This window comes from Phyllobates terribilis, unplaced genomic scaffold, assembly GCF_046119375.1.
Source record: "Phyllobates terribilis strain yellow unplaced genomic scaffold, ASM4611937v1 Scaffold_5__5_contigs__length_657084704, whole genome shotgun sequence".
Classification (NCBI taxonomy): Eukaryota; Metazoa; Chordata; class Amphibia; order Anura; family Dendrobatidae; genus Phyllobates; species Phyllobates terribilis.
In genome coordinates, this window is record NW_027362765.1 from 242,323,180 (window position 1) to 242,344,833 (window position 21,654).

A 21,654-nucleotide genomic window follows, 5' to 3' on the forward strand; every position below is an offset into this window, starting at 1 on the left:
GAGTGTTTTATTTCAAAAACTGTTCTGTGCTCCTTGGCTAAACCAGTCATGAAGCACCAGCAACAGCTGCTCTATTACAACCCCCATCCTCTTGGCAGTAAGGAGAAAGGAGGAGGTGTAATCTTGCTTTAAATAAATTAAATATAAACATTTAACAAAAAAGTTGCATCAAAAACTACTTGATTGCATATGTCTTGTGACATTAGAACAGCGCTTGTACAAAAATCAACATTCACTCCAAAAATGGTTTGCAACACTTTGCAGAGCAGACCCTATTGCGCAGCAAAGGGGTTCATTTAAAATCCAAGTGTTTCATGCAAAAAAAAGTCTTACATTAAAAAATATTCTACTCTCTCTGGAGAAAAAAAAAAAAACTAAAGCCCTTTCTTGTCTTCAGTAGATTCATCTTGCAGACATTTGCACAGTGAGATAACTAGCTTTGTAATTCACCGAGCATAGATTTGGTCCATTAATGCAAAAACATAGAGAACACAGTGTCCCTGATATATGTGCATTCAACGAGATGTGAGGTACAGGAGATCCCTGATGTCGTAGCCTAGGACTGGAAAGGTGGCATAGATTGTGTTCTTCTTTACCGTACCTGGGGAGGGCTGAGAGGCTTAACCGACATTTCACAACTATTCTTTATTTTACAATGATAAATTACCATGAACGATTACCTTAAGAACACTCCTTCACCATAATCTTTCAGCGTAAATTAGGTGCCGATCACCCCAACTCTCTTTGGGTGAAATTATCTTTTGTACAACATAAAAGATCATCATTCTCGGCAGCACATTACAAACAGGACTCGTGCTGCCGAGTACAAGGGCAGCCTATGTGCAATGAGCAATCTGTTACAGATCATTCATATCGGTAAACATTTACCAAATGGCAGTCGTTTTGTGCCGCCGGTCGGTTAGTGTAAATGGACCTTATGACTGAAGCAAGTAAATGTGGAATGTGCCTATCCAGCCGACCATCCATCTAGAAATGGGCGCTTATAATTTAAGTGAATAATTTTAGGGTCAGGGTGTGGGGGAGGTTGTAAACAAAAATGTCCCTTAATGTGCCTCTACACAAAATAGCCATCTGCCGAAAGCTCAATAGTCGAGAGGGCCCCATACACATCAAATGGTCGGCCAGTTCTTCCAAAAATCGGCAAGTGGCGGACTTTAATGTACATGGAGACTTTGAAATGACAGCTCCGTGCATGAATGAACATTTAGTGCCAAGGCTTTCCTGATCTCTTTGGAAGGAATTCAACTGAGTCATAAATATGGGGCTCACATAAAGAGCCATAATATGGTCATACATATGTGTTGTCAATCTCACATTTTAGTAGATTTGGACTGAAGAATTGTTCCACAGGGCACATGGGTATTAGTGTGTGTAGTACCCTTATAATTGAGAGCAATGTTGACCTGGACGTGTGAATAAAACAGAGTAAAGGCTACACGCCTACCGTGACCCCTTCACAAAAATGTGGAGGCATACGCAGAACAGGACCACACGGTAAAAAAAAACTGTAGAGCAGAGCCCTCAGATCTTGAGAAGCAGAAATACATTTCAGACGACTTTGGTCTTCAGAAGTTACGTCTTTTCTAACATTTCTTCTAGTGTTTTTTTCTATACCAGAGTTTTGTCTGTAAACTGAAGCGAGATGAAATGTCCCTCAGAGGCAGCATTAATTATTAACAAATAATAGCAATTCTGATTGAGAAGTTCAGGTTTTCTCCAGAGACGTTCATATCCTTTCAGCTTCTGCTGCCGTTAAATATACCCATGCTGGACATTTTCTATTATCTCAATGTTGGGGGTTTACACTTAATAGTGATAATGCATAAGTTAGAGGGGGATTCCTGAGCTGACGAGGTCCTCCAGTCTTTGCAAAGCTCATTCACTCTCCCATACAACGTCCACAGTCAAATCAGTGGATCAGTAAGCAGGCACTGAGATTTGGACTGACTCTAGAATTGGCTCAGATATTTCAATCTCATTACTGGAGCTAAAAAAAAAACCAAGTACATATTGTGCAGAGTGGTGTTTCACATTAGTCACAATAAAGTTGATATCAAAATCCAAGTCACATTTAATTCTGAGCGCAGTCTTCAAAGATCATCAGGACCTTCAAGATTTTCTTTCAAGAAGCTTCCACTGCTCAGAAGCCAGCAAGTTAGTGGAGCACCTGGTCAATATCATATTTCTCACAAAACTTGTTGGTAAAGGGAATACAGGTCAGATATTCTATCCAAGCCCAGTTGATTGGATAAACATAGAGCCAGATAACGAGCGATGCAAAAAGACCTATAAAGACCATCAGTGAAACGATGATCATGGCTCTCTTGCGGTACTTGTCAGCTGTGCCAAATATAATGTATGGGAGGAAGGCAAATGAGAGCAGAAAACCACTTAAGAAGCCAAAAATATGAGCTATGTTATCAATCCAGGGAAGAAGTCCAAAGAGGAATAGAAAGAGGACAATGCCACAAAGCTTGAAGAGTGCCTTCCATGGCTTGGCCAAGATTTGCCAACTCTGGAAAAGTTCAACGAAAAGGCATGCCAGAAGACCAAATTGAGATCCTGCTGGACCAACCTGCAGAAAAATACATAAAATACAAGTAAAAATTATGGTAAACCCTCACATTTGTGATACAGTGTGTTAAGGTCTGTTTACATGGACCACCGATATGCTAAATTTTTACCAATCGGAGGTCATTATAACGCCTATTTACACAGGCAGACCGAAGTAATCTGCATTACATCGCTCAGTGCGCATAGGCTGTTATAGTTCTCGGCAGTGCGAGTCCTGTTTACACAGGATGATTCACTGCAGAGAATGATTTTTTTGTGCTGCACAAAAGATAATTTCACCTGATGAACAGCAGCCTGTTTACTTGGCAGGATAATTGTGAAACACATGTTCACGAATATCTTGCAATGTAAATGCTCCTTTAGACTCAGTTAGCCCCAAGACCTCATTCTCCATGTCAAACTCAACAGGGTTCAGGAAGCTTTGAGAACTAACCCGTCTACCTCTCCCTATACCTGACAGTATCACAGAGGGGACAATCTAGAAAAAGAGTGGTTTTCTGGAGCTAAAAACGTAAAAATTAGACAACTGATCCGGTGGAGCCAGCATCAGGGGAAGAAAAGTAATTCATTTATCACTTTGGTCACAGAAATGCTTTAGTCATTGGGAGATATTAAAGAATGCCCCATATCTCAACTTCCTGGCCCATGTATCATATGAAAAGACATATTTTCAATATCTGCAGTCACATCTGAATTTTTTTGTGGAGCCCTCTTTGAAAAAGCATGCATTTAGTTTTATACAGGCTAAAATTCAATGTAAAATATGAGGAGAGTGAAAGTGTTGTGACCCAGTGAGAGCTACAGACAGATACACTTAGGAAATGGATGACAAATCCTGGCTGTCTGATTACATGGATTAGTGGCAGGCGGTAGGCCAGACAGGTAATCTCTAGATAAGCTTATGAAAGCTAGAAAATAAAAGGAGCACGAGAGGGGAATTCACGTGCGCATCGGACCATGCGGATTGGCTTCTTAAGGACACTGAGCTAGTAGTAATTAAAAAAAAAATACCTTGACCAGTATATATCATCTGGGAAAGTCTTATCTACCCACTTTGCTTTGCCCAAACTTACTTATCTGGCACATTATAAAATGTCACACATTGGTACATAAAAAAAAAAAAATTAAAATGTAGTAAAAGGGGTTGTCTAGAAAAAAACATGGTTGATTCCTTCCAAAAAAAGCATCACACCTCTACACAGGTCATATGTGGTATTGTAGCTTGGCCCAATTCACTGCAATAAAGCAGGGGCGGCAATACCAGACATAACCCATGGACAGGTGTGGTCCAGTTCCTGAAGAAGGCAGTCACGTTTTCTAATCTTGTATAATCCCTTTAACAGATAGAAGCTTTAAAGAGCATTATATGTGGTAAAAGCCAAAACTCTGTGCATTTCTATCACACAGTTCACAAAGGACTTACTTCAGCCCTGTAGGGCAGGAATAAGGCACTGGCAAGGTTCCCTGTAATACCACTCAATATGTAGATGATGGAGATCCGAAGCCAGCCTGCCAGCTTCTCTAGATCACGCAGGACCGTCATCTGGAAAATCACTGACACCAAACAATGGATGATCCTAAAACAATAAAGGAAATTAAGCTAGCAACCAAACATGTCAAAAACATGAGACATATCCAGACCCATGGCTACTTTACAGCAGTTTTATTTCCTTACCCTTCTCTGAGAAATAAATGCTGCATGGTCGTTGGCTAGTATAAGGACAGTTTTTTGGGTTAGATTTTTTTTTTTAATATAAATAAGGCCTCAAAATAGGAATGCCCTAAATATATAGGCAAAGCCAAATAATCTCTGGAAGGGTCACTGGTAATTTAAGTGTATATAAGTGCACTTTATAGCAGGCAAGTGCATGAGGTAGGGGCTAAGACACAGTTTTCAGCGATGTACCAGTTATTAGGTGGTGCACTGTTTCCATACAATGAATGTTTTATCAACAGGAGATTATCACTGCCAGGACTACAGCTCACGTGAGCCCTGGTCCAACTGATTAGCAGCTTACTCTCTATATACAGTATAATGTATACAGAAAGCTTCTAATCAGGGATGTGGGAGGGGTTCACCTTCTGAGCTTTGCTACATCTAAAAACTGCAACAACTGCTGCACCCTGTACACTAAGTGATACATCGCTGGATTCAGGGACTATTTTTCTACATCATACTGCGGTTAGATGACATAGCAAAAACCTGGTGAAATCTATACCCTTGGCCTGGGACAGCTCATAAAATCCCATGGCTTACAGCACCATCTGTACGCTGATGACTCCCAGATCTACCTCTCTGGCCCAGATGTCACCTCTCTGCTGTCCAGAACCCCAGCATGTCTATCAGCCATATCCTCCTTCTCCTCTCGCTTCCTCAAGGTCAATGTGGACAAAACTGAACTCATCATCTTTCCCCCATCTCGCATATCTTCCCCACCTGATCTTTCCATCACAATAAATGACATCACACTTTCACCAGTACTGGCAATCCGCTGCCTCGGAATAACCCTTGACTCTGCCCTATCCTTCCAACCCAACACCCAAGCTCTCGCCACCTTCTTTCGACTCCAACTCAAAAATATTTCCAGAATCCATCCTTTCCTCATCCCTCAATCTACTAAACGGTTTGTGCATGATCATCTCCCGCCTCGACTACTGCAACATCCTCCTCTCTGGCGTACCTGCTAGCACTCTCGCACCTCTCCAGTCCATCCTTAACTCTGCTGCGCGACTGGTCCATCTCTATCATCATTACTCCTCCGCTTCTCCCCTCTGAAAATCCCTTCTCTGGCTCCCATTTCCCCAGCGTATCTAGTTCAAACTGCTAACACTGACCTACAAAGCCATCCATAACCTTTCTCTTCCATACATCTCTGAACTGATCTCTGATCATCATCATCTCCCAATATATTCCCTTACGTAATCTCCGGTCCTCCCATGACCTCCTTCTCTCCTTCTCACTTATTCGTTCCTCACCCAGTCGCCTCCAAGATTTCTCCCGAATATCCTCATCCTATGGAATTCTGTGCCTCAACAAGTCCGATTATCCACCACATTTGGATCCTTCAGACAGAACCAGAAAACCCATCTCTTCAAACAAGCTTACAGCCTGCCATGACCTGGCTTGCTGCCACCTCAACAAACACATTCCCCAATCCTGTAGACTGTAAGCCCGCAAGGGCAGGGTCCTCTTCCCTCTGCACCACTATCATTGTTAGTTAGTTTACTGTAAGTGATATCTGTATTTGGTATGTAACCCCTTCTTATGTACAGCACCATGGAATCAATGGCGCTATATAAATAAATAATAAAAAAAAGATTCCCTTTAAATGTTTTTTTGTTTGTTTGTTTTTTTACATCAAGCTGATATTCATTCTTTCTATAGTAATCATTCTAGAACAGAGTTATGCCACTTTTCAATTCACGGTTCTTTAACTATGAATGTCAATTCTTTACCACTTTAAAGATTGGGCACATCGTTTAACTAGAGGATCTGTCAGCATTTCCGAGAAATAATTCCCCAAAAATAACATATTTTCCTTTGTTATTCCTCCTGAATATTTATGAAAAAATGTGCAACTGTGTTTAGAGGGAATCTGTCACCCCCTGGGAGATATCTGACCTCCACTATGGCCTTACAGGTTATAGAAAAGTAGATCTATACATACCTGTATGGCTCATAGTAGAGGTCTGATTGCAGAGAAAAGTGTTTTTATCCACTCTGCTTTCCACAGGCTTGGCGACCCCCGGACGCCAAGAAATCCCCGCTTATCTGTTTATTGTTTCCCGAAATCCCCGCCTATATGTTTAGTTACCATATCACCCCCCCTCCCCTGCACGTCACAGACTCTGTGATGTGCACTGTGCTCCCTGACATGCGCACATAGAGCTCACATAAAGTGTGCTTTGCTTCCTCCCGGCCCATCTCTCCATGCTCTGCGCCGCAGGTTTCTATTGCGCAGGAGCTGGGGAGTCACTGTCACTTCCCGGCGCCTGCGCAATAGAACCCTGCGGCGCAGTGCACGGAGAGATGGGCCGGGAGGAAGCAAAGCGCGCTCTATGTGAGCTCTATGTGAGCGGCACTTTGCACATGCTTGGGAAGTCAGGGAGCACAGTGCAGATCACAGGGTCTGTGACATGCAGGGGAGGGGGGAATATGGTAACTAAACATATAGAAAGCGGATTTCGAGGAATAATAAACAGTTAGGCGGAGATTTATTGGCGTCCGGGGGACCCCAAGCCTGTGGAAAGCAGGGTGGATAAAAACACTTTTCTCTGCAATCAGACCTCTACTATGGGCCATATAGGTATGTATAGATTTACTTTTCTATAACCTGTATGGCCATAGTGGAGGTCAGATATCTCCCAGGGGGTGACAGATTCCCTTTAAAAGGGGTGTGTCCTTAGTGTTACACTGGCGGCACTGATTGGACTCTAGAGGGACACGCCCCCAATGGTGACATGGTCAGCTTATTTATATATTTTTAGGAAGAATAATGGGGAATGGAACAGTGCAGAGAAATAAGAAAGGCAATCCAAAACTGGCATCTCATGGGAAATACACATGTACTAAACTAGATGTTAGGAGAGACCAAGTGTCCACCTCAAATCCAGAGGTTGAAATTCATAGGAGCCTCTACAATTCTAGTCTAGCAATGTTGCAATACTATTAGTGTAGAAAACATTCATTCAGTTGGAATATAGTTATCAAAAATTGGTAACTAACTATAACTATCATCACTGACAAATACCTACCCAGCATGAAGGAAAAGTGATAACCACAGTCTGTAAAACTGATCAGGGATCTCCGGGTTTAGAAATGGCAGTAACCCACACACTTCATCCAGACAGTGGACCTGCAGCAGATAAAACCACATAACACGAATGCAAATATTAGTTTTAATGACATTACTCATGTAAAGGGATTCTACCAAGAATGCAAGTTATCACCCATCTACAGGAGACGTGAAAAGTTGTGGATTACTGGGACCACTACTAATCTAGGGAAGTCCCCTCTCTATCGAGTTTGAATGGAATGATAATGTACAATCTTGGAATAACCCTTTAAGTGGTTTGTCACATGATCTACGTTCAGGAGCACTGCTCCACTGCCCTCCATGTATTTCTGACTTACACTTTGGACCAGCGGCATAGTCATGCAGCTAGCCTCGAAAGCAGCGGAGTGAAAAGGGCAGGAAGAGTCAGCCTTGCCTCTGCAGTAAAGGAAAAGCGCAGGGGCACAGAAGCTGCCCAGTTCCAGCAATCCGGCCGGCGCTTACAAGTCACATTTTTCAGTGAAGTTTTTTTTTTTTTTGAGCTCCATTGTGTAAAAGGGTGGTGGTGGGACGCCATAAGGAATTTCCCCACTGCAGCTTTCCTTTATTACCGACATTAGCCCTGCCAGTAATATTTAGGCAAGTCATCAGAAAATTGCTGATAATGCAAACCACTAATAAGAGCAAATGATCTCTAGGCCATCTTATTCTTTCCGTAATATACCATAACCAGCTATTGGAAACCAAGACTGACCTGCGAGCAAAGTGTGGCCTCTTCGTGGAAATAACCATGCATGAAGTTACAGTATTCCCTTGTTGTAATTTCACAACTGAGAATAAAAACATGAAACAATACTGTAATTATAAAACGGGAAAACTACTTTTCCTTTCCCACCGATGCCTCATTACACATCCTTACAAAGCGTATGCCACAGTTCTTACCTCCCCTTGGTACCAATACAGCATGGTCTTCCTTTGATTTCACAGTCCATGTGTCTAAACCCAGTGTGGTTGTTTTTGGGTTGATAGGTGCAAATCTAGAGAAAAGACAACTATTACAGTGACTATAGGAAAAGAAAATCCCGGCACTCACGTGTTGATAATTAGTTGGTTTATTCCACAACTCACAAAAAGACATTTCAGCCTGTCCAAGGCTTTTTTCAATTGTCAATGTTGTTGACAATTGAAAAAAGCCTTGGACAGGCTGAAACGTCTTTTTGTGAGTTGTGGAATAAACCAACTAATTATCAACACGTGAGTGCCAGGATTTTCTTTTCCTATAGACATTGTTTTCCACGTGCACCACCCTAGCTACACGGATTGCTGACTATTCCTTCTTTATAACTATTACAGTGAATCTGTCAGCAGGTTTTTGCTACTGCATGGAGAACAGCATGATGTAGGGGCAAATACCATGATTTCAGCGATGTATCACTTACTAGGCTGCTTGCTGCAGTTTTGATCAAATGTTATTGTTTATCTGCTGCAGATCTAAAAGTTCTCTGAATGCTAAGCTCTGTATAACCCTGCCCACACCACTGATTGGCCGCTGTGTACACTGTGCATAGGCAGAAAGCTTTCAATCAGTGATGGGGATTAGGTTATACAGAGCTCATGAATATGAAGGATGAATACATGGCAACAGATTTACTAGTTCTCCAGTGATTATCTGCTGCTGATAAATCAGTGATTTTGTCAAAACTACAGCAAGCAGCTCAATAAGTGACACATCGCTGGAATTAGCATCTCTGTCTCTACATTATGCTGCTCTCAGATTCGTTGGCAAAAACCTGGTGACAGATTCCCATTAAGTACCACCATGGCCATCTAACTGAATTAACTCGCTGAATAGCACTTACTGGCCACTGAGTGATGTCATCAGCCCAGACATGGGGGGTTATGGAGGCAGGCTCCTCACAAGTCCTAGTGGAAACAAAATAAATTAAAAAAAAGTTCACAAGACCACCAAAACTGGAATGACCAAATAGAGCGCAAAATAAATATTCAAAGACTGGTCCCAAATTATGGTCCATTGAGGTGAATAGCACACAGAATGATGCGGGCACAATCTACAGGTTCCCCTTCTGCAAGTGACTTTTCCTGAGGCGACTTTGGATTGTGTGCATGACACAGGGATATCAGAATATGAATCCCAAACATTTTTATCTGCAGATAAATACAGTTTTATTCCTGGTCTACAGTCTAATTGGATGTGCAGCTACAGAGAGACAAGTTGTATTCTCCCAGCAGCTGCTCACTTGAAGTCCTTGGTGCGGTGCTGGGGACTTTAACAATCGGTGCTCACTAAATAGAGAGTGCTGTAGTGCAGGATGTCGCTCATGGTGCAGGGGAGCGATTATAATGCGCACACTGTGGTGATCGGTGACTGCACAGCCCCTGGGAAGACCCCAATGAGAGGAAGCGAGCAGCTGCAGGGAGACCAATGCCCTTCTCCCTATAGCAGCTCTTCCAATTAGACGGCCAACATGTTTAAAAGGCATTTACCTGCTGATTATTATTAAGGGTAAAAAAACTTTTTTTTTTTTTTTTTTTTTGCTGACTGGTTCCCTTAAGAGTACAAAGCTCTTGAATATGTTGCTGCTATATAGACAATTGGACATAAAACAGATTGTAAGTTTCATCTTTCTAATTTCTGGAATGCAGTACAGTATATAGAGACATGCACACTGGAGGCTTACATAGGGATAGAGAGATGAGGAATACAGGAGGTCTGCGCTTCAATACTGGAGTATAGAGTGATCTGTCAGAGGGGATCTAATGGAGAACCCAGCAGGTTACCCTGGGTTTAATAGACAGATGAGTGACAAAGTCCTATTCCTGTAACTAAGCCAGCATGTCACCACTGGCAGACAAACAATGGACACGTGGCAAGGGAGCTGATCCTAACTTAGGACAATATGTCTTGTGACAAGCAGACAGCTTTAGTAAAGTAGCCATAGTAATCCAAGGCCAGGGATGGGTGGCTGCTAGAACACAGGTAAGGTGTCTGGGCAGGACACAGGCTAAAATACATTTTAGTCACTAGGTCCCATTCCTAAAATGATAGGCATTTCACACCTCAAATAAAGCTTTATATCAGGCAAAAAGAAGAGCAAGGTAGAAATACTGTTCCAATACCAATTATCTAGCATGCCCATCACCAGCGACATGTCCTCTGAAGATGGCTATATGCCAGTCATTCCAGACCCCATCTTTCGCAGACACATATATCAGGGAGTTAAGGGCTGATAGCCTTTACACTAGACTGTGGATGTTCTTCTACATGTCAAATGATTGATTTTATTTTGCCAACCAAAAATATAGTGTGACTCTATATCTTTAGAAGCTAGAGACGCCAAGTGACTTTCTTCTCTCAGCCTAGAGCCCTGCCGTTTACAGACATGTCCAAGTTTAGTATTCAGAGCAATCACCTGTATAGGAGGAGATGGTGATGCCATCTGATGTATTTCCATGTATTTTAGTGCCCTTAACAGGCAAGGAATAGAGAAATGTCATTGTCCGATACCAAATCTGGAGGTTCAGGGGTGCAAAGAAACAGGTCTGTAGTGACGGATGGAAAAGAATCCCCACAAATTACTGCCACAACAGGTGAATAAACTGGACACAAGTCATATGAGGCATTTGGAGTGGCCAGCCAATTACCCAATTTCATTATAAGGGAAGCAATTGGGCAATGTTTGGGGACATTGAAGGCTGCTCCTTGGAGCTCAGGTTGGCATTGGTATATGTGCTACTAGGTACTCCATTCTGCAGCTATTACACATCATTTAAAGGGGTTGTCCACTACTAAAGACAACCCCTCCTTGATCTAAATATGTTTGGTGCCGGAGTCGACACTCGTGGTCCTGGGGCTCTTATGCGGTCGTTTGGATGCAAGGCTCACTTGTCCTATCAGCACTGGCGTCATTGTCCTCTCCTTCGTATGAATTGAACATGAAGAGGACGTCTGGGCTACAGCTGCTCTCTCACTTCCTCTTCATGTTCAATTCGTACGAAGGCTGAGGCAGGGGCGCTGATTGGGCACCAGGCTCACCTGTCATAAGACCAACACGAGAGACCCGGGACCGCGAGTGCCGACATGGCGCCGGAATGGGAGGTGAGTATTGGCTTTTTTATTTTATTGGGGCCGAACATTTAGATCAAGAAGGGGTTGTTCTAGTAGTGGACAACCCCTTTAAAGATTTATCAATAGGATATGCCATGAATGTCTTAACAGATGAACGTTTCACTTCTGGACTCACACCTCCTCTACCTGGTGAGAAAGAAGCAGAATCCAAAAGAATGAAAGGAGAGGTGGTTGACCTTGTGCACGTCTCTCCACCTTCTCGTATAGGATTTATAGAACAGCTGGCCAAGCTCCTTTGTAACGGTCTTATCAAGCAGGTGGTTAGGGGACCCTAGTCTGAAGATAGCGCCGATTCTAAAGGGGTAGACCAACATCTATCAGACGTTTAGGGCATATCTCGAGAATATGCCATAAATGTCTTTGTTGAGATTTTTTTTAAGTGAATCTCTATTGTTAGTATGCCATAAGTTTGATATCGAAGATGATCGAGCAGCCAATTCTACAGCTCCGGCTCTAATAATTTTCAACTCACCGAGGGTCTTGGTGACACACGGCCCCCGAAACTCTCCTTTCACCATTCTCATTAAGTTTAGGAGCATTATGGTCTGGCCACTTTAAGAAAGTAGCCAATGTTTCCTAGAAGAGAAAACATAACATCTAGAAACATACTGGTAGTGAGACTTTATTTTTGACATACATTTTAAAAAGTTAAAATAAATAGACTCATGGCCAACACATTATACCATTGGGAAACTAATATTAATAACAATCTACTCACTTACTATTACTCATATAATGCCCCTTATAATATAGGGATATTTTCAATACCGGCACTGGGAAATCTCCCACAATTACAATCCATTCATAGGGCTGCAATTTAAAATATCCTGAAAGTCCAATATCAGTACCTTAGCAGGTTGCAGCAATAAAAACTTCCAAAAGCTCCCAGTCCACATGAGAGTCTGGCTCTCCACTTACTATACGTTCATATAAAACTCCTTTTTCCTCTTCTTCCTAATTCTCCTTTCCCTTTACCTACACTGTCCTCCATTCCATTTTGCCCTTTTATGAAACCAGCAAATAGGTTTGGAGTCAAATATTGGCCCCCCATATAAATCAGCCATTAGGTATATTATTATTGACTCATTCACATTTAATATATGTTTACAATAGTATTTTACAGATATTTGAAATGGCCATTATTTCCGCCTGCTATTTGTAACTCTGAAAGCTATACAGTATGTTTTCTATTGGAACTGTGGCGCCGTATGGTAAACGCTAGAGTTGAGTAAAGAGGTTTGCCGAATGCTGGTCCAGTGGCCATGCTGGTAGTCCGGCAAACTTCCTTCTCACTGCCAGCATCCCCAGCTCCTCTTCTAATTAGTAGTTGCGATGCAATGTCATGCTTCTTTTGCAACCAAGTTGCACCGGGCCTCCTAATTAGAAGCTCGTGTCCATCGGTAGTCCGTGGAATTTGGACTAAGGTCCTACAAATCTTTTTGCTCAACTCAGTGCTTTTAGTGCCATAAATGGTTGTCTAAAATTCTGATTAGCTTACAGTGTGCTGTACAGAGATTAAACCTGGTCCACAAGTGGTTAATAAGACAACCGGCAAAAAAAATAACATGCATATTTTTCTAAAAAGCCTCTATCAAGAATACCCTGGAGTCATGCCGACAGGGTCTTTCATAACCCGGATCTGTTTACACTAAGTGACCACAACCATAGGCATGAGTCCAGCATATTCTGAGAGAGTTATTAGACAAAAAGGCCCAATTTCTTTGAGTTTGGAACAGTAAAATATAGGTTCAGATCCAAAAGTGAAAGTGTAAAGCGTGCAGTGAAACTAAAGTAACAAGCATGTGCTGGTGGAGGTGCGCCACCTACTGGTAATATATTGTAAACTGGGTGACGATGGAAGAAGCATACATCAGACTGTAACCTTACCGAGCAGTCTCGCCGTAGTGTCTGTACACATCCTGAGTTATCATTCTGAATGCAGCAGCCAGATTCGCGTTCGAGGTCGTGTTCTCTTTTTACCAGGCTGTCGATTTGCGCATCTCTCCGTATGCAAGGGGAAAACTTTGCTCCCAAGTGGATGAGCGCTATCTGAAACGGCAGGTTCTCATAAGGCTCAACATTTCCTTTAATTATTATCATAAGGTGTTCAAAGAATGTGTAGCCCTTACAGAGCAATGACCACTCTACTTACAGAACTTGGACCTATCCAGAAGTTTTCTTGCTGAATGTATTTCACGCTTTCATATACTCCTTTGTTCCGTAAAACCTACACAAAGAGCGCAAAGGAGAAAAGTTATAAATCCATTACACTAACAGATAAAATACACAAATCTAAATCCCCAGGTTGTCCACTTGGATGAAGTCTTTATATGGACTATTCAGCCATTTGTTATTTCAATTCTAATTGGAGAGTTTAGTTTCCCACTGAAAGTAACAAAAAGAAGTAACTTTTCTGGAAAACGCAGTCAGTCCCCTATGGTAGTGAATTTAGTGACCTACGTAACATGCAGTGCAGAATGGAGAACCCACAATCTAAAAGGGACAACCCCATACCATATAACTTCTCCTTGATGTCAGGAATAAGCGTTGGTGAAAATCAAATTTCTTGAAAGCACTACTAGTATGTAAGAAAACCTTATTTTACTCACATTTGTCACTCTTTTTACCCAGACTCATCACAAGGGGTTTTCCTAGGGCTAACATATTGATGACCTATACATATGATAGGTAATAAATAGGAGATTGATGGGGATGGCAGATGGCTGGCCCCAACCAATCAGCTGAGATCTGCTTTAGAAGCAAGAAATGTATGGAGCTGAACATCGCAACTCTTTCCATTGTTTAGTGGCTGATGACATTACTGCAGCTCAACCCCATAAACTGTAAGGGTGTCTTATATTTTTAGTAAAGGCAGAAGTCCACAACGGGGTTGACAAATTTACATTATGCCAAAATTTTAGACTTCGGGCTCTTAAACGATTATCAGTGTGGACAATTGTTTATAGTTACAGAAAATCAAAACTGAGTAGATGTACCTACCAGTTCTGTGGTGGTGTGCTGTGCAAAACCAATGGGCGCAATGCCATATGTACCAATGGCAAGGAGAGTGATAAGGACATGGACAACTGTGATCCAATAAGTGAAATAAGGCCTAGAAGAGAAAAAGAAAAAGATATACACATTAATATTACACATTTCTGTAGATGATTCTACAATCTCCACAAATGGAGGTGAGCCCATACAATGATCAACTGCGTTTATAAAAACGTCGGACACCACACCCTGTCAGTCTACATCATCTTCGAGTGCTGTGAGCAGAGGATGCAGTACATCCTGTGTGATGCAGCTTTAGGCTATGTGCCCACGATGCAGAAATGCTCCGGATTTTTCCTGAGCGTTTCTGCATCTCCCTGGCAGAAAAAATGCATGCGGATTGTACATGTGGATTGTACATGTGGATTGTACATGCGTTTTCCTGCCAGGGACATGCGGATGTGAAGCATTCTTCACTTGCATTTCCGCATGCGGATTGACAAGCGCTTTCCAAGCCATTTTAGCATCACTTGGAAAGTGCTTGTCAACTTGGTCACACTATATAAATCCATGCAACTAGCATGGATTTATATAGTGTGACCGAAAGAATGTTAAAAAATAAATCTATACTTACCTTCCGATGGCCCCCGCAGTCTTGCTTCGCTCAGTCCTGGCTGCCGGCAGATCGCGGTACACTGAAGTACCTGCCGACGTCAGCGTCGTGTGACCCATCACATGACTATGACGTCAGCGCAGGTCCTTCGGTCCATCGCGATCTGCCGGCAAGCAGAGACAAGGACATCGGGGGATGCCAGAAGGTAAATATAACATTTATTTTTTATTTTATTTTTTTATTTATTTTTTATTTTTTTACAGTTTCTATGGTACCCAGGTCCGGAGGAGAGTCTCCTCTAGACCTGGGTACCATCTGCACATTGGAACGCGTGGAATGAGCATCTACATATACAGTGATGTGTAATCCATGCTATCTAATGCAAGTCAATGGCGGCAAAAACGCAGTGCTTCCGCAAAATAATTGGTAGTGCTGCGTTTTTTTCCGCAATGATGATCCGCAGCAGAAATTTCCGCAGCATGTGCACAGCACATGCGGATTATCATTGGGGAACATGGCAGGCCTTCTACCAAGCGTTTAAGTGTTTCTGCACGGTTAAAAAACGCATCGTGGGCACACAGCCTTACACTGCTCCACCAGGCCTCCTGCTTTTAAGAGCTGACACAAAGTAACTTTTCACAAGCAGGAGAATAGAGAGATGGCTGAAGAAGCTGCATAACATAGGTTAACCAAACTGCAGTATGAGAGGACAGCAGCTGTATATAACCTATCACTCATTGCCTGCCATTAGACAGAACTCAGGGCCAGTGCAATGTGAGGAGACTCTGCACGGTCTCTGAAAAGCCAATAATAATGGGAACATTTAGGCTTCATTAGGGAATCAGATCAGAAAAAGAAAGGCAATCATCTACAAAAGGTAAACAAAATAGACATAAAAGAGCCTCTATATTATTCATTAATAGCATATTCTGCAAGGATAAAAATGCAAGAGTGCTTCTCAAGACCGAACTAACGTGCACATTTAGCTTTTACTGGGTTAATACGCAACAATGTTTGAATTAATGGGGTTGGCCAGTGAAAAGAAGTTATCACCTACCCACAGAATAGGTGATAACGTGCTGATCTGCATGTTTCCCACTGTTGTCAATCGGAAGAACGGGGAATTTTCATCACCGTTACAAAATGAAGCGATGGTCAGACACCCGACTGCTGCTCCATTCATTCTCTGTGGGGATGCTGGAAAAAGCCGAGTGCAGTCCTTGGCAGCCCCAAAGGGAATTAATCATAGAATCATAGAATGGTAGAGTTGGAAGGGACCTCCTGGGTCATCTGGTCCAACCCCCTGCTCAAAGCAGGATTCACTAGATCATCTCAGACAGATGTCTGTCCAGCCTCTGTTTGAAGACGTCCATTGAAGGGGAACTCACCACCTCTCGTGGCAGCCTGTTCCACTCATTAATCACCCTAACTGTCAAAAAGTTTTTTCTAATATCTAATCTGTGTCTCCTCCCATTCAGTTTCATCCCATTGCTTCTAGTCTTTCCTTGTGCAAATGAGAATAAAGATGATCCTTCTACAATGTGACAGCCCTTGACATATTTGTAGACAGCTATTAAGTCTCCTCTCAGTCTTCTTTTTTGCAAGCTAAACATTCCCAAATCCTGCAACCGTTCCTCATAGGACATGGTTTGCAGACCAGTCACCATTCTGGTCGCTCTTCTCTGAACTTGCTCCAGTTTGTCTATGTCTTTTTTAAAATGTGGTGCCCAAAACTGTACACAGTATTCCAGATGAGGTCTGACCAAAGAGGAGTAAAGACCGATAATGACTTCACGTGATCTAGACTGTATGCTTCTGTTAATACATCCCAGAATTGTATTTGCCTTTTTTGCTGCTGCATCACACTGTTGACTCATGTTCAGTCTATGATCTATTAGTATACCTAAGTCTTTTTCACATGTACTGTTGCTTAGCTCTATTCCTCCCATTCTGTATATGCTTTTTTCATTTTTATTTTCCAGATGTAGTACTTTGCATTTCTCCCTGTTAAAAACCATTCTGTTGGTTGCTGCCCACAGCTCCAGTTTATTTAGGTCTTTTTGAATCCTCTCTCTCTCTTCTCTAGTATTAGCTATCCCTCCTAGCTTTGTGTCATCAGCAAATTTAATCAGTTTACCCTCAATTCCTTCATCTAAATCATTGATAAAGATGTTGAACAATACAGGTCCCAGGACGGAGCCCTGTGGTACCCCACTTGAGACATTCATCCAGCTGGATGTGAAGCCATTTACAACCACCCTTTGAGTCCGATCACTAAGCCAGTTATGAATCCACCTAACAGTTGCCTGGTCCATAGCATACTTGGTCATTTTTTCAATAAGGATGGTGTGAGATACTGTCAAATGCTAATGGAGAAGAGGTTATGCATGGTACATTCTAACGGGGGTAAAAGTGCCCTGTTCTGCCGATCTTTGTAGGCCCCAGGTGTTGGATTTCCACCGATCAACAAGCTAGCACTTATCCTACAGGAAATAACTGGCTTTCACCAGACAATCTCTTTAATTAAACAAGATTTTGTCCTGTATGTAGTTTAGTGCAAGAGGTTCATTGTGACCGCTGCTAAAATGTGAAAAGTTCAGCAAACCTGATCTGAAGAGGCACATGCAGGAGACTATATAAGAAGAGAGGAGTGAAGCAACAGTGCAGACTGACATTCAGTTCACAGATGAAAATGCATAATCACACAGCACACATGGCAATTTTTTTAGCTTAATTATGTAACACTTGAGTGTGTCAGATGGCTCTCCAGATGCTACATCCTCCCGGTATTATGTACTGTATGCTACCGCCAGTTCTTACCTGTGGCTGTCAATGTGCTCCAGCTGAGTCTGCACAGTGCTGCTGATACTTCTTCTGTAAGTCCTATTTAACCAGTTCCCCACCACTCCCAAGCCATAACGGCGCTTCTTACGATCAAATGCAAAATGCTTGACCTGCGATGCAATACGCTTCCCTCTACATGGGTGGCCAAGCATGGTTGGAGAGGGCCTATTGGGTTCTTTCCTGTCAGAAAAAAAGATGTGACATTAACACTTATTCAAGCAGCATTTCCATATAAAAATGACCCCATTGAAAGATTTAGAGATGAGAGACTATATAAAAGATCTATTAATATTAATCTCTTCCCAACCAGATGACTTTCATTTTTTTTTAGCTTTTTTCCTCCTTTCCATCCAAGAGCCATAACTTTTTTAATTTTTCCGTCTGACACATGAGGGCTTGATTTTTGCAGGAAAAGTTGTAATATTTGAGGCACCATTTACTTTACCAGTCAATGCACTGGAAAAAGGGAGACAAATTCCAAGTGCGGTGAAATTGCAACCCCCCCCCCCCCCCAACCCTGCAATGCTACAATTAGATTTTTGAGTTTTGTTATTACGGCAATGATTGACAAAAATGACTTGTGAACATGTTTCTCCAGGTAAATCCGATTACAGTGATATCAAAACTTGTATGGTTTATTCAGTTCCTTTAAGTTTTGAAAAAAAAAAATTCAGAAATTTCTAAAGAAAAAAATGTTGCTTGTGTCGCTAGTTTCCCCAAGACCCATAAAGTTTTCATGTTTCGGCCTATGGAGCTCTGTGAGGGCTTGTGTTTTGCAGAGTTTTTATACATTTTGGGGTAGAAACAACGTTTTGAACACTTCCCATACCATTTTTTTTGAAGAGTTATGGTAACCCCCAAAAATATACACTGCTCAAAAAAATAAAGGGAACACTCAAATAACACATCCTAGATCTGAATGAATGAAATATTCTCATTGAATACTTTGTTCTGTACAAAGTTGAATGTGCTGACAACAAAATCACACAAAAATCATCAATGGAAATCAAATTTATTAACCAATGGAGGCCTGGATTTGGAGTCACCCCCAAAATTAAAGTGGAAAAACACACTACAGGCTGATCCAACTTTGATGTAATGTCCTTAAAACAAGTCAAAATGAGGCTGAGTATTGTGTGTGGCCTCCACGTGCCTGTATGACCTCCCTACAACTCCTGGGCATACTCCTGATGAGGCTGTGGATGGTCTCCTGTGGGATCTCCTCCCAGACCTGGACTAAAGCATCCGCCAACTCCTGGACAGTCTGTGGTGCAACGTGACGTTGGTGGATGGAGCGAGACATGATGTCCCAGATTTGCTCAATCGGATTCAGGTCTGAGGAACAGGCGGGCCATTCCATAGCTTCAATGCCTTCATCTTGCAGGAACAATATTTCATTCATTCAGATCTAGGATGTGTTATTTGAGTGTTCCCTTTATTTTTTGAGCAGTGTATATAGATATATAATTCTGGCATTTAGATTTTTTCTCTTTACGGTGTTTACCAATTGAGTTGATCAATTTTAGATTTGGCTACATCGGACTTTTACAGACACAGCGATACCATGTGTATTTTTTTTAAAATTTCTTTATTTTTAATGGTATAAAAGTGAGCGATTTTAACTTTTAATTTTTTTTTTTTTTTTTTTTTACTTTATTTTGTAGTTCACTTAGGGAAATTGATTCTGTGATCGTCTGATCTGTATACTCTATTCTGCAATAGTACAGTATTCCAGGTAAATTTTAAAAATTATGGTCTCCTATAAATGACAGCCATTGGGTGGTTTTCATAAGAACACAATCATGACAGGCGTAGGGCTCTTCAGCAGACCCCCCCGGCCGTCATATGACATAATAGTACATCATATTTCGGAAGGTTGCATCTTTCATGCAACCCCTGACACCCCCACCTAATGGAAGAACGTGAGCTCCCTGATCCTCGTCCACCAAGGCACAGCAGTCGGCAGGAACTGCATCCAATCACAGACTGTACAGAGAAGTGGCCATGTGTGCGACTGTCTCCTATCAAGGCTGAGGGAGTTATAGATTAGCCATATAGGCTCTATCAAGCAGCCCATCGCCTGGCAATGAATGAGATTATCAGATAGGTCAGGGGTCTCATATGGCAATAATGGTAATATGCTTTTCAGAAAACATGGAGCCACTTACACAGTTGTAATGGGTCCCTCTGATTTATCTTCAGGAGTTGGCATATGTGCTCTATAAGCTGCAGACAGGGGAGGAGATTCAAAGACATCATCAGGCATAGAGAATGCTTCATCATGCATGTCAACCTGTGCAAAAGAAAAAAAGAAAAAAAAAGTTAATGAAGAAGCTTCCACAGTGCTTCTAAATAATGGCTACCTGAAATACAACAAGAAAAATTTCTTGCCTTACTGAAGAAGGAGGAATCCAGAGTGTCTGGGGCATCCACTGTGTCTTCATCCATAAAACTTGGATAAGCAAAGCTGCATTTTTGCCCAGCTTTTCGGCTGTGAGGGGTGTCTAGTATGGGTCGACCCTGTAAATATTTAAACACAATATAAGATATAACCTCAGCAAGTCACAGTCACATGGAGATACAATGTGCATTTTATTTACTGAAACTACACGATGCAGGCATGGATAAGATAGGACAATTTAGGAGAAATTCTGCTGATTGTACCATACCTTAATAATAGCAGCTGCGGCACGAAAGCTCATGTGGGCAACACTTTCCCTCTTACGTCGTGGTAAACGGGTGTACCCTGAACGTACGCTAGTGAAGGATGTTAGGGACATTACTCCAGGAGTCACTGGGGTGACTCCTGCATGAGGGGTTCTTGGCCGGTCCACCTCATCTGGATGTCGAAATGCACGTCCACGTGCCAGCGGATCCACAATCTAAGGAAGAGACGAATAAAGATGCCATCTTGATCTGAAACAGGGGCAAAGTTTGTTGTAGACACTTCATTCAGACAATTAACAGGTGAAATGCTCATGGCCTTCACTTAGAGTAGGCGGTAAAATTCTGACTCGCTGGTCACTATACAAGCGATAAGACCAGTGCCCGATGGACCCAACATACTTATAATGGGCTGCATCACGTTGAGTGACCTACATAGGAAAGTGCCACATCATGCTGCCTTTTTCTGGGGGGGTCTGCATGGCACGGCCATTATTAGGCAGTAGCGAGGGTTATTAAGCTATGATGGGGATCGTTTCTGCGCTGGATAGAATTGTACAATGGTAAGTTTAGGTTTGCATTTTAGGCGTGCATTCAAAAATACTGGCAGCTACCAGCCTACCTTGGGTAGCCGAGAGGTGGCCGGAGACTCAGTCGCCTGGAAGGAGGGCGTTTCCTGGCTGGGCAGCTCCATATCCCTTTGGTATTGGGGCTTAAGTTTTCCATAACGGAGGCTGCAGTGACGAAGACTTTTGCGCTGCCACTGCTGTCTCTTCCCTTCCCAGTCATTGCTCACTCCGAACCACTGCGCTGTACCTCTGAGAGAAGAAAAAAAGACAAGCTGTAGACTACATTTCACACAACCCAACCCTATTTATGGATACCCTCTTATCAGTTATAAAAGGTTGCACATTGTGGTACCGACTAATGGATTTGTCATTTCTGCAGTGGAAAAGACACAGCTTCCATTGAAATCAAGAAATCTGTAGAAAGCATGGACGCCCTGCATTCCCCACATTCTT

General features: G+C 42.2%; 1 protein-coding gene across 2 annotated transcripts in view; it reads right to left on the bottom strand.

Annotated features, from left to right (window-relative positions):
• Nucleotides 1–65: 65 nt before the first annotated feature.
• The window catches only part of RHBDF2 (rhomboid 5 homolog 2), a 100,954-nt gene continuing 79,365 nt past the window's right edge, over nucleotides 66–21,654 (bottom strand). For both annotated transcript variants that reach the window (XM_073683958.1, XM_073683959.1), the window contains exons 5-19: nucleotides 21,255–21,450; nucleotides 20,638–20,850; nucleotides 20,360–20,488; nucleotides 20,137–20,261; nucleotides 17,945–18,148; nucleotides 14,518–14,629; nucleotides 13,670–13,744; nucleotides 13,405–13,566; nucleotides 11,990–12,093; nucleotides 9,230–9,293; nucleotides 8,313–8,407; nucleotides 8,125–8,200; nucleotides 7,351–7,451; nucleotides 4,019–4,172; nucleotides 66–2,596 (exon numbers count right to left, since the gene is read on the bottom strand). In XM_073683958.1, coding sequence (XP_073540059.1) covers nucleotides 2,177–2,596; nucleotides 4,019–4,172; nucleotides 7,351–7,451; nucleotides 8,125–8,200; nucleotides 8,313–8,407; nucleotides 9,230–9,293; nucleotides 11,990–12,093; nucleotides 13,405–13,566; nucleotides 13,670–13,744; nucleotides 14,518–14,629; nucleotides 17,945–18,148; nucleotides 20,137–20,261; nucleotides 20,360–20,488; nucleotides 20,638–20,850; nucleotides 21,255–21,450 — 2,230 coding nt within the window. In that variant the 3' untranslated portion in view covers nucleotides 66–2,176. The remainder of the gene's footprint in view (nucleotides 2,597–4,018; nucleotides 4,173–7,350; nucleotides 7,452–8,124; nucleotides 8,201–8,312; nucleotides 8,408–9,229; nucleotides 9,294–11,989; nucleotides 12,094–13,404; nucleotides 13,567–13,669; nucleotides 13,745–14,517; nucleotides 14,630–17,944; nucleotides 18,149–20,136; nucleotides 20,262–20,359; nucleotides 20,489–20,637; nucleotides 20,851–21,254; nucleotides 21,451–21,654) is intronic.